At 51.2% G+C, this 12635-nt stretch overlaps 3 protein-coding genes across 3 annotated transcripts; 1 reads left to right on the forward strand and 2 right to left on the reverse strand.

The window, feature by feature from the left end:
- Window positions 1-272: 272 nt before the first annotated feature.
- MYCFIDRAFT_72378 (uncharacterized protein) lies at window positions 273-3383 on the reverse strand. The gene is made up of 2 exons (XM_007924544.1): window positions 2524-3383; window positions 273-2430 (listed from the first exon to the last, which is right to left on the reverse strand). Exons 1-2 carry the CDS (start codon window positions 3268-3270, stop codon window positions 559-561), a joined length of 2619 nt encoding a protein of 872 aa, XP_007922735.1. The 5' UTR covers window positions 3271-3383; the 3' UTR covers window positions 273-558.
- A 27-nt stretch (window positions 3384-3410) lies between these two features.
- On the reverse strand, window positions 3411-4073 carry MYCFIDRAFT_82801 (uncharacterized protein; the record flags this gene model as incomplete). The annotated part of the gene is made up of 1 exon (XM_007924685.1): window positions 3411-4073. One exon carries the CDS (start codon window positions 4071-4073, stop codon window positions 3411-3413), a length of 663 nt encoding a protein of 220 aa, XP_007922876.1.
- Window positions 4074-8874: 4801 nt separating this feature from the next.
- On the forward strand, window positions 8875-11283 carry MYCFIDRAFT_40809 (glycoside hydrolase family 55 protein; the record flags this gene model as incomplete). Its single annotated transcript, XM_007924254.1, has 2 exons — window positions 8875-10642; window positions 10697-11283. 2 exons carry the CDS (start codon window positions 8875-8877, stop codon window positions 11281-11283), a joined length of 2355 nt encoding a protein of 784 aa, XP_007922445.1.
- Window positions 11284-12635: the final 1352 nt, after the last annotated feature.

Raw genomic sequence — 12635 nt, forward strand, 5'->3', positions numbered from 1 at the left:
TTTTCAAGCTAGCTGCCGTTTACGGGGATTACCCCCGTCCGCCATCTCGCTCAATCAGGGTGTATACACCGGGTACATACTGGTATATTGTACGGTGCATACAGGGCCGATTCCTAGTATACCGTATATCCACATCTCTGAAACCCTGGCAGCGCGAGATTTGAGACTTGGGTGCTTATCGAGTCTCCGACAATTAGGGTCGCAGATCGGTATGTAGCGACAAAGCAGATAGTGGGCGAGATGCTCGCAAATTCCGAGCACTTTTTTTGTTTCCATGTGAAAGAGGTGCCATATTTGATGTAATAAATGCAATCCGAGCTGCCAGCACTATCCCTGCATGCATTACGAGGGTCCAAGCCAAATCCTGCCTCGGTGCCAAAATGGACACCTCCCGCGATCTTCAGTTCTATGCGATAAAATGGCTAGAAGTCCATACACAAACACGTTCCAAGCCGTTTTCTGGTAATCAAGGCACTTGGTCGTAATATCGCGCAATCCAAGATCACGGGCGTACCCAAGCCTCAGCCAGTGTTCAAGCAATCCCCATGAAACACCAGGTCATTTCTTCTTCCTACCCTTCCCAGTATTCACGTCCGCCAAGATCGAATCAAACGTCTTGCTTGTATCAACCGAATGGGCTGGTGTTCTTGGCCGCTCGAGCGTACTTGGCGCCGAGCCGTCTGGAGTGACTCCTTGCGGCAATGGTAATGCTTCTAGACCCAGGCTTAGAGAGGAGAGCCGTTTACTGCTCCGATTACTGGTCCGACTGTCTGGCCTCAAGAGGTCGTTACCAGAAGGTGGGGCAGGCAGTCCAGGATCATTCTGATCGGCGCCGCCGGTACTTTGTTGCATGTGCAGAGCGTCCGACAAGATTGGATTCGCAGCGCACCATCTTTCGGCCATGACCCAGCAGTGACTGCGACGGTAGATACCTTCCACACCATGTTCCACGAGGTCAGCAGGTAGAGAAACGACACCACCACCAGCACCACCAACAGAGAACCACGTTCTCCTACCTGCGCCGGCTCCAGCAGCATTGGGATCTGCCCATGGCACTCCTGATCGTGGCGCCTCGCAAAGGAAGTATTCTACTGCCTTCGTCCACTTGAGACCGGGAGCATCAATCGCCAGCATAGGCAAAGCCTGCATGACCACATACATGAAGATCCATTGACCGATTCGCAGATCCTCGATCTCCAAGATGTTACAGCCATGCGCAGCACGCTTCTCCATCTCTCTGAATGCATCAACAAACGGAGTCCCAAGAGCGTCGCTATTCACGCTGGCTTGGAGAATTTGCTGGATCTCGTCATCTTTGATCTTCTTGTGCAACGCCTTTGTGTCCCTCTGAGCATCTGTGCCGAAATCTTTCCTCGTGCTCTTCAGAGTTGGGAACCTGGGCAGGTCGAAGGGGACAGGCGGCTTTACTGGTGGCGCAGAGCGGTCATATTCGGACAGGACCGATCTTAACCCTCTAATCACTGGTACGTCTCTTGCCTCGCCAAGATTTACACCATCGATTGTTCGAGACGTCAAATTGTTCCGATCCACAAGAAGATCATATAAAGACGATAGATCGCTGTAGAGTTCCCGGAGTACTATTCGATTAAGACCAGAGGTTTCCAAAGTGTTCTTCTTACTGCTCGCCTTTGGCGGCCAGTCACCGTACCTCTGCTTCAGAAGGCCAAGCGTGAATTTGCGCATCCCCAGGAAGTGTTCTTTCCATGCATCGAATCGGACCCCCTCTTTCCGCTCTATGGATGTTTTGGAGCTCATGATGCCGGAGAACAGAAATGGAAACTCGAAATCAGTCATGATCAATCTAAGCGACGCAACACGTTTGTCGAGATCCATGGCTGCTCGTGTAAGTCGGTTCTGCGTGACAGGCGAGATCATGTTGAACTTTGGACTCTTGAGAGCCAGAAGATCTTGATGCTTGCCAGCTGCATGCGTGAACGCTTCGTTGTAGAGGGACACACTCTTCAACCGTTCTCCCAAAATGATTCCCTCGATGGTCTTCTCCCGGCTCGTGCGGACATCTGCGAGACCAAGTTCTTCGACATAAGCTTCGAAGCTGGAGTTTGCAGCTTCGCCGAATGTGGAGCCATCAACATTCGTGAATTGGAAGGACTTCAAGATGCCGGCAATCGTCATGAAAATGGCAAAAAAAGAACTCCTCCTTTCAGTAGCCACAAGAGATTGACCACACAAGAAAGCAAAGAAATTGCGGTAGTCAACCAAAGTTTGCAGATCTTCGAAGTCTGAACCTTCCCCATCCTTCTTGGAATGGGGCGGCGTCGGAGTCTGAACTGCACTGTCGCTACTAAGCTTGATTGGCAAGTATAAATGGGATTCCTGAGCGTCTGAAAAGTTCGAATATCGCCCCCGAGAGTCGTGCGAGGAAGTTGAGCTGGAATTTGCCATTCCGCGCTTGGGACTTATTGGCGGAGTCGATGGATCGTTGATGGATAATTGTGCAGTGCGTCCATCGAGTGGGATTTGCCTGCGATCACCGCCTGCAACAACAGCATCGTTACTGTAGATGTCTCCAAAAGCCAGTTTTGTCAAGACTGGCGAGGAGCCGAACACAGCAGAGTCGACTTTGAACGATGCAGCCTTTCCGGATGTTCTGGGGAACAGATATACCAAGCAATTTCCATCTTCATTGTTCCACAATTCCTGCATCGGTCGTCCTTGCATCAATCCCTCGACATCGTATGGCAGTCTCTGCGGATGTCCAGCGATCCACGCAAGCGGCCCTCGATTCGCATCGTCTCTTTTGTCTTTCTTGTTCCACCAATGCTTCTTCTCCTTCTTCTCGGTCGAATTGTTATCTGTTCTTCCTGTGGAGACGGGCGTGATGGGCGGTTGATCGGGAAGATTGAGTACTGGAGTCATTGGTCTGCTGGGGTTCAGTCCGCCCGGAGTTCCAGGCCTCGACCGGTCCGTGGAATTGTTTCTCGAGTGATACCCAGAAGCAGTAATGGATGGCGGAGGCATCAATATAGCGTCGCCATTGGCCGCAGCATCCTGCTGTAATGTTTGCAGGTTCGGCAGAGTTGGCTCGGCTAGTGAAGGCGTCAAGAACTGCTGACCAGATGGCCGTCGAGCCTGATTATATGCTGGAGCTTGCTTCGACAGCTTGCTAGGTGACTTTGACCGAGAGGCATCTGAGGGCGACGATTTCCCAGGAGAGTTTGCTGTTGGAGAGCTGTGCTTGTCCTCCAAGCCCAAGCCTGAGGTAAAAATGGCCGACAGCCTTCTCGCCATCTCGGAAGCCTCGTGTAACGATGAGTCTCTCAGGGAGGCATAGGGTTGATTTTTGAAATGACCTTCTAGCTGGCTATGCACATGCAAACAATGGGCGGCTAAGGCTGTTGTCAGGTGAACAATGGCAGGTGGTGTCTAGGTCATAGGTCAGGAGGGTAAGGAGTTTCAAAAGGCACATGAAAGATGTAGGTACCTTTTACAGGCCCGCATCGCGGCTGCAGCTGACGTAGTAGCGCGAGGGCGGAGTCGTTCCTGAAAAAGTCCTGCCAATAGCGCCTTTCACCACCACCCCTGCGCGCCATCCTGTGCCCTGCTTCGTCGCTATGTGCGCTGGCGACGACGGTGATGGAAGCGTCAGTCTTGTTTCTGGCGTGAAGCCTGCTTTTGCGGCCAGCCTGGCGACCACGCAATCGATCATGAAGCAGTGTACATATTGAGGAGAAGTAGCCGGTGATGTAAGGCCAAGCCTTCCACAAATAGAACAGACTCCGTGCAACATTGTTGTGGTTGTGGTTGTCGTGCCACGCGTGCAAACACCACACGAGGACCATTTCATCAGCCTTTGCTTTTTCTGGAGTTTGCTGCGCTGGGAATCTGCCGTAGTCGTGGCGCCGCAGTCCATCGCGGACCACACGCTTCGCTCCACCCGATGGCTGGGCGGCACGTTGTTCGGGTGCTACAAAGAGGTAGCTTACGGGTACGACTGCGCCGTGGTTCTCACTAATGTATCCGTCCAACATCCTCGGCCTCGTACGGGGCTTCTTTTGCTCGGGTACTCGGAACGGCGCTGAGGTGGCAGACATGTCTTCTAAGGAGGCTATCAACCTGCTCCGCGGCTAGCCTTCGAAGTCGCTTTTGCCTGTCGACCTGGTTCGTGAGGCAGCCACCGCCGCGCTGTCAGACCGCTCTATAGCATATCTAGGACTACTATACGGCCCTAACGAAGGTTATGAGCCTGCACGCGAAGCTATCGCGTCGTAGCTAACCTCATTTTACCGCCCGTTCCTCCCTATTAGAGTAGAGAGAATATATATTACAGGGGCAGCTTCCTAGAACCTAGCGGTTATACTAGGGGTATATACTAACCTAGTCTATACGCGCAATATCTAGATCGTATCTTCCGTCTATATACTTACATTTCGAATATTCGAAGACGCTAGCTTTAGTAGCAAGATGCAAGCGGTACTAGAAAATTATAATAAATTAGATATAGACATTAAGTATTTGCGCCGCGAGATATAAAAGAGCGAGGACAAAGCTTAAAAGCAAGGCAATTACAAACCTCGATTTAAGCTAGATCGTAAAAGGGCTAAGATATATAAACATATTATTTATTATATATCTATCTTTTTAAATCTATCGTCCCGGACGATAAGCTTAGAGAGAAAATAGTAGCTAGTATAGCTTATAAGGGAATACGATATATTAGTTACTTATAACGATATATACGACGTATTATAGTAGTCTATAGACACCTCCTTAGACCCGTATATCTCTAGCGGGATAATAAAAACATTATAGCTACTATAGCTAGTCGATATTAATTACGAGTTAAAGGGCGGCGCCGAGCGAGTAGGTACTAATAGATTTAGCAATATTTATAGCAATAGGACGATAACTAAGATCCTTAGTCCTAGCCTACGAATAGGTTAGGCTAAGGGTACGCCGAAATTAGTATACGGACTTTTATAAGCGTAAGTGCGGTATTCTTGCTTTCCTTATTAGTCTCTAGGTTTAAGTGCGCCTATAGTACCTATAATACGAAGTATATGTTTTATATCTAACTTAGTCTCTAACTTTGCATTCGGATATTCTTCTCGGTGCTACGTATAGCCCTATCTTAGAATTATATAGCTAATATATATTGTAATAGTAGCTGTTAACGCTTAGGAGGTTTACTATACTAGCTTACGTCTACATATATTATAAGGCTTCTCTAAGAGGGCAAGGTCTAGAATTATATATAGGACATTTTATATCTAGCATACGCTTCCCGATATAGGACTATAATGCTTGCAATTAAGCATTACCTGTACCCGCTCGGATTTATAGCTCTATAGCCTAATCGCGATGTCGTAGGTAGCTATTTTATCTAGCTAGGTCTCCTAAATGGTTTAGACGGTATACATTTAGCCGAGCTTTACTAGAAGGATAAGAATTTGGTTATTGCTCTAGGCAAGATCTTCGAGGTACCTAAAGACAATCCGCTCACCTTTTCGAACAGTATCCGATTATGTTTCGCGTAGGAAGACGAGCCGAAGCTGCGAATAGGGATCGAGCGCATTGCTAGAGTCGCTACAAAGCTCCTGAATGCGAAAGAAGATGGCAACGGGGAGTATGTGGTTGTACACAAGGATGGAGGGCAGGATATGCTGCAGAATTTTAAATGAAAGGAGCAGTCGACAGGACCCAAGTTGGTTTTGAAGCCTTGCGATGTGTTTTGACATTGGCTCGGTATCATCCGGAGCTAGCTTATGCCCTCTGTGCAGCGCAGTCCTCCCACCTTCGACCCTGGACATTCCAGTCACACAATAATGCCTTCTGACGTCTTTACATGGCTCGATCCTAGAATTTCCGGCGTCGGGATGCATGCTGTCGTTTGCTGGTTCCCTGCATACGCGCTCATTCGAGCGCTTCCACAAGCGATAGGCCGAGAGACTCACATCTGTGCGTGTCGAAACGGGCGCCTCGCCGCTGCTCTACAGTATGGATCTTTGATGTGGCACAGCATCTCTATATCGGTAGAAGAAATTCCACGCTGTCGCAGATGATGAAGCCAACCTTTGCTACAACTAGCTGGACTGGCCGAATGGAGTTTTGGCTATGGGCGATTCTTTGCGAAAAGCAGCTTCCAAAAATTCCGAGCAGGATAGAACGAGAATGCTTAGATCGGGCAGCATCTAGACACAGCAAACCGGCTTTATCATGGCTTTGGGAATTGCTCGGGCTTCTTACGAGCATCGCGTGTGTCGCAGGTCTTCTAGTCATACTTGGCAGGTATAAGGGCAAGCCAATATTAGTGTGAGCTATGGCCTTACAATCAACGACGTTGTTTCCATCCTTGCCGTGGTAGCCAAGGCGGACATGATCCTGCCGACTGCTGAGGCATGCAGTCGCTATATAGGGTACCTGATAATCTGGGCTTCGACTCCACTTACAATCGGCGTGCCGGGACGAGCGCAATCATTGATGACATACGTCTGGCTTTCTACACAGCTCAGTTTAATGGCTCTTTCGATCAAATCTCTAGTAGTATCCCCGTGTGGCAGATGCTCGGAACTGAGGTCGTCATGGACGACATTGCGGTCAGCCTTACCAGTCACCTGCGCAACTTCGCCAACGGCCTGGATGTGGTAGAGAGCACGGCTGTGACTGTAAAGAACCTGGTGCGTGCTCGGTGGTGGTGGGCCACATTTGCGATCCTGATTTTGTCACTGACAACTGCGTTCTTGCTGTTCACTGTTGCGCTGACGAGCAAGCGAGGAGTTCCTGCGTGGAACAGCTTAAGTCTTGCTCCACTTCTGCATGGCGTCGATGGTGAAAGCTGCCAAGCGATCACTGGAGATAGGATTGATCACATCGAAGATAATGCGAGGCCCTAAGATAGCCAAGTTATGGTGCTGAAGACAGATCTCTGGAGGATGGAAGGCAGCATGTAACGCCACGAGCAATATGTTGTCAAATAGAGTATAGAGATTGTAGTTCAGGTAAGACCTACATATAATCTTGCCACGCTGCTGATACAGTCACATGTCTACGTTCGTGATGTGCTTACTATTCAAAGCTTCACATGTGCAGACCTGTTTCATTCAATGCGGAGTACATGCAAAGCACAGCTAGATTCCTTGCAGCAACGTTGAATGTGATCACACCCCGGAGCCGCACAACATCGCAACGATCTGCGAGTCATTTGTGTTCCAAATCCCGAGCAGGTTGCACTGAGGACATGGAGGAATCGGGTGTCTGCTGCAAGACCATGCTCTGTGATCCATCTGATGCTTTCGGAGGGACGTAGCACATGCGCTCAAGGGTCACAAGCACATGCGTATGCCTTAGTCTGTCCTGGGGCTGTACGGTACAGTAGTCGAAATGTCCAGCCGACCTTTGTCGCGACATGGACCGCCGTTTGAAGATGGTGAAAAGTGGTGGGCATCCTTTGAAGAAGGTCATCGGCTGGAGGCACCGCTATCAAGACGCAGCGGCCAGTCTGCTGGTCAAACAGCGGACGTTGAATCTCACGCTGGGCTCGTGGTCACACGCTGCACCTTCAAGATCTGCAAGGTACCGAACGCTGAACGCCACCTGCCCTGCCCTGCCCTGCCCTGCCCTGCCGATCGCTTGGGTACGCGGCACGTTCTGCTGCGATGTCCCATGGCGGCATGGCGGGCTTCGCGACAGTTGGCCCGGCAAACGCTGAGAGCCTTTCGGAGATGAAGTCCGCTTGAAGTCGGCGACATGGAGAGATGAAGACTGACATGTTGCTGGCCAACGAGGACGCGAGTGCAGAGAAGAGAAGAGGAGAGTGAAACGAGGCAGGCGCGACCAACCAGAAACCCCGGCACGCGTGAGCTACAGTAAAAAGAAGGCTAGGCGGCTCTCAAGGGTCCACCGGGCCACACACGCTAAGGTTTCCAAACACTTCACGTCTCTTGCTGAACGGCGAACGCACCCCTTACTATGTGATGTTTGGGCGACGTACTCTGGGTCCGATGCTGGAATCCGCTTCGCGCCCTGTCACAAGATTGCCTCGAGTGGCCATGGGCCTATGGCTGGTCGAAGACGGCTGCACATTCCTGGCCTTGCCGCTTTTCCACGGATGACGAATGACGAGGACGCTAGGTGCACTGCACACTCGCGATGGTGGACCATGAGGCTGAGAAGAATGATGCCTGAGACAAAGAAATGGAGGTGGTGAAGCCGAAGTACCATCACATGTAGCATAGTCCGCCCTGCCGTCGTACCAGAGTGCACGATGGCAGCAATGGATATAAGCAGGCTGCGGAAGCATGCAGGCGCAGCCGCACGAGATGCAGATGCAAAGCGTGGTGACGCGCATCGAGCGAAGACAAACGGCCATCTGAAACGCTCTGGTTCGACAGACGGAGGAAGGGATTGGACCTCGTTGAAACAGCAGAAGCAGAATTTGCTGCTGAACCGAAAGGTGAGTCCACCGCACCTTCCTTCAAAAGCAGCGTCGTCGCGCCGCCCATTCACCACCGCTTCCGCTTCCGCTTCCGCTTCCGCCTCCTTCGCGAAGCTACCTTCACCTTCACTTGCCCTCGTCGCTGAGGCTGCTGCTGTTGTTGTCGTTTTTGCAGTAACAATCCATTCACAATTGCATTGTCTGCGTCACTGTCATTCATTGCGCACTTCACGCGCGTCCGCGACGCCTCCATTTCTCGACACACCACACCTCAAAAGCTTCCCTTCCCTTTTCCACCACCCCCCTTGCTTGGCCGTGGCACTCCGAAAAACAACCTCGACAGCTACACACTCTTACGAGCTCACTTTCGACGAATTACAACCAAGCTTCTCAGTGCAGGCCACTGACATCCTAGCTTCAGCAACCCGAACTTCATCGACGAATCCGTATCTTCAGCGAACATGCTTTCGCTACGCAGCACCTCGCTGCTCATAACAGCGCTGTGCGCTACCCTCTCCTTCCTTCCAGCAGCCTCGGCGGCGCCAGCACTTCAAGAGCGTCAATCTTCTCCCAATTTCTGGATGGCCGATATCAACCGAACACCTGGAACCGTTTGGGGCAATCCCAACACAACTTACAAAATCTTTCGAAATGTGGTCGACTTTGGCGCTAAAGGAAATGGACAAGCTGATGACACTGAGGCCATCAACAAGGCCATCTCCTCGGGAGGACGTTGTGGCGACGGCTGCAATTCATCTACTATCCAGCCCGCCATCGTGTATTTCCCGCCAGGCACTTACAGAGTCAGCAAGCCGATCATCATGTTCTACTACACGCAGCTCATTGGTGACGCGCTCAACAAGCCAATCATCAAAGCCGACCCCGACTTCACGGGCATGGCACTTTTGGACAGCGATCCCTACAAGGACGGCGGCGCGAACTGGTACATCAATCAGAACAACTTCTTCCGCCAAGTCCGCAACTTTGTCATCGACCTTACGCCTGCGCCAGCTGCAGCAGGCATCCACTGGCAAGTCGCTCAAGCTACATCACTTCAGAACATCGATTTCAAGATGACCGAAGGTGGCAATCAACAAGGCATCTTTATGGACAACGGCAGCGGTGGATGGATGAGCGACTTGACCTTTGAAGGCGGCAAAATTGGAGCCTTTCTCGGAAGTCAGCAGTTCACAACTCGCAACCTGAAGTTCACAAATTGCCAGACAGCCATAGTCATGAACTGGAACTGGGGCTGGGTACTGAACAACGTCTCCATTTCCGGTGGTACCGTCGGCCTCGACATGGCTGCAAACCCTACCAACCAATCCACCGGCTCCGTCCTCCTTTCGGACAGCGTCATCTCTGGTACGACATATGGCGTCAACACGTCGTTCTCCATGACCGGCAATGTGCCAGCTACTGGAAACACGCTTGTCCTTGACAACGTCGACATGTCAACATGTCAGCAAGCTGCGGTCTGGTCGGCCAAGACTAAATCGTCGGTCCTGGCGCCAGGCAAGATCGAGGCCTGGGCGCAGGGTAACGGATATGACCACACTGCTTCTGGTAAGCGTACACAGGGTCCTATAAGCAAGGCCAAAAAGTCAACGCAGCTCCTTGATGGCGCTGGCAATATCTTTGGCCGAAGCAAGCCTCAGTATGAGGATTTACCAGTTGGTAGCTTCAAATCTGTCAAGACTGATGGTCGCTGCAAGGGGGATGGACAGACTGACGACACTGCCTGCATCCAAAAGTTCCTTGAGACTGTTGCTGGTACTGCTGACGCGGTTGCGTACTTCGATCACGGCGCCTACCTCTTGAAGGACACCGTTACAGTACCCAACAAGATCAAGATTGTGGGCGAGATCTGGTCACTGATTGTCGCTGATGGCGCCTCTTTCAACAACGTCAAAAAGCCGAAGCCAGTATGGCAAGTTGGTAAGCGTAATGGCGGCAACATCAATGGTGGTGTGGAAATCAGCGACCTTATGTTCGAGACCAAGGGTCCTGCTCCCGGCGCTATCATGATCGAATGGAACCTCAACTCCGCAAATGGCGAGTCCGGCATGTGGGACTCTCACGTTCGCATCGGCGGCTCGTACGGCACTGAGCTTTCGGAGGCGCAATGCCCGGGATGGCCAACTACTGAGCCAACGCCCGAATGTCAGGGAGTTTTCTTGATGTTCCACGCCCGACCAGAATCTGGCGGTATTTACCTGGAAAACACATGTGAGTATCCCCATCCCCTTCATTGTTGAAATTCATTTGCTAACATCATTTTAGGGTTCTGGGTCGCAGATCACGACCTTGAGGTCAACAATCAGACTCAAATTTCGCTCTACAGCGCTCGCGGCTTCCTTCTTCAATCTAAAGGACCGGTCTGGCTCTGGGGCACTGCATCCGAGCATTCGGTCATCTACAACTACCAATTCGATGGCGCTCAGGCCGTGTTCGGTGGATTCATGCAGACCGAAACACCCTACTTCCAGCCAAACCCAGAAGTTCCGCAGCCTTTCGACTTCAACAGCCAATACGACGACCCTACCTTTACCATCTGCACAAACGGCACCGACAGCTCAGGCGTTCCCTGCAAAGACGCTTGGGGTCTTCGCGTTGTCAACAGCAAGAACATCTTGATCTACGCCACAGGCATGTACAGCTTCTTCAACAACTACGCCCAGGCCTGCGTTCCACTTCAAAACTGCCAGGAGCACATGATTAGGATTCAAAACAGCCAAGTCGACATGTACACCGTCACCACTAAGGCGGCTGTGAAGATGCTCGACGACTCGGCTGTCGGTGCGCCCATCCTGGGAGCAGACAACCGGAACATCTTCGGCGACACTCTTGCTTGGTATAGGACCGGTTAGATAGACTTGCGATTTTCTTCCTTTTCGGCGTACAAATTGGAGCTAGCTGCTTCCTCGCTGCTCCGCCACAGGAGTCTTTGTGTGACGAGGATCCGAGCAGCTCAGGAACGAGGCATGATATACCCAGCGCTTGCATGCGCTAGTGGCTGACAGAAATTCAGCACAGGAAGGACAAACGGCGTTGGTGGGTATTGTACGCTTGCTTTGGCAGGCAGGTTCTCATGGATCATGAGTGAAAGCTACCACAGTGGCTCAGAAATGAATGCACATTTGAAAAGTTGCGGAACGCTCCTATACCTTCTCTTCCACGTTACTGCCCTCCTCGCATATATTTCTTTATTCTTCAGACCTTCGTAAATCAAATTTTTGTGCTCTTTGGCTGATCATCGTGAGCTATCCGGCTATCAAAGACAGTACACCTACACCTCTGGGAGATTGAATTCTAGTCACTTTTCAAATTCGCACATGGCGCTGTGAGTATGCATCATTCAATCACCTACTCATTCACCAGAAGCTTGATGTCATCGCGGAAAGTCTGCCAAGACCGATTAGATTTCAACCAGGCAGCACGCGGCGTTGCGGAATCGCGGATACTGTAGTTACGCCATCTCGCGTGGCTCACCGTTGGGTCAGATACGGTAATGTCTCCATGAAAAGCAATTCGGCAGACGAGTGCAAAGCAATCGCACTGCCAATTTTGATATTATGAACGGCTAATCCTAGCTTTCAAGTTGCTACTTGTCGTCTGCATCCAACAAGAAGCTGGGCCACGGCACATGACTGTGCACTGAGTTTGGTTCGGCTGTCCTTACCGACCATGAGATCTTCGAGTACCTGTCGATCATGATGGCATTGTGGTTTCAACTATTATGCTGGCCTTGCTTCTTGCGAGAAGAAGATGGCTGCCGCTCTGTATGGCAATCGGTGGGTGGTGCAAGCCATATGCACCGAATATTGGCCACAGAAAAGCCATGCCATCTCTTTCCCCCACGGAGGCTACCAAACAAGTGTCATCTGGCGCGCAGGCTTCCGTTCCAAAATGGCGCTCTCTCTCGTGACGTCGTAATCCAGAGGGTTGACGTGTTTCCGCCCAGTGTGGTCGAAAGTGCAGGTTCAGAAGAGCCGGTTCTCACAACCAGGACCAAAAACCCAGGCAAGCGAGGCGAGGTCAGCAGAAAATCAAGGCAAGGCAAGTCTTGTCGATGCGAGCAGGAAGAAGGGGTCTTTTGATGCCGACGTCGAAAATCGAAAACAGGAGTGAATGCACGACTAGCAGGCTTCATCCTGGCCCGTTGCCATGTTCTCACGGCAGGTTGTTCGGGTGATTACCGTAGGCCCTGACCGGAAGCATT

Source organism: Pseudocercospora fijiensis (genome assembly GCF_000340215.1).
Source record: "Pseudocercospora fijiensis CIRAD86 unplaced genomic scaffold MYCFIscaffold_2, whole genome shotgun sequence".
NCBI classification, from domain to species: Eukaryota; Fungi; Ascomycota; class Dothideomycetes; order Mycosphaerellales; family Mycosphaerellaceae; genus Pseudocercospora; species Pseudocercospora fijiensis.

Coding starts and splice junctions, on each gene's coding strand:
- MYCFIDRAFT_72378 (XM_007924544.1), bottom strand. CDS start 3,270: ATGGCGAGAAGGCTGTCGGCCATTTTTACCTCAGGCTTGGGCTTGGAG. Junction 2,431..2,523: donor TCTACAGTAACGATGCTGTT/GTTGCAGGCGGT, acceptor ATAAGTCCCAAG/CGCGGAATGGCAAATTCCAG.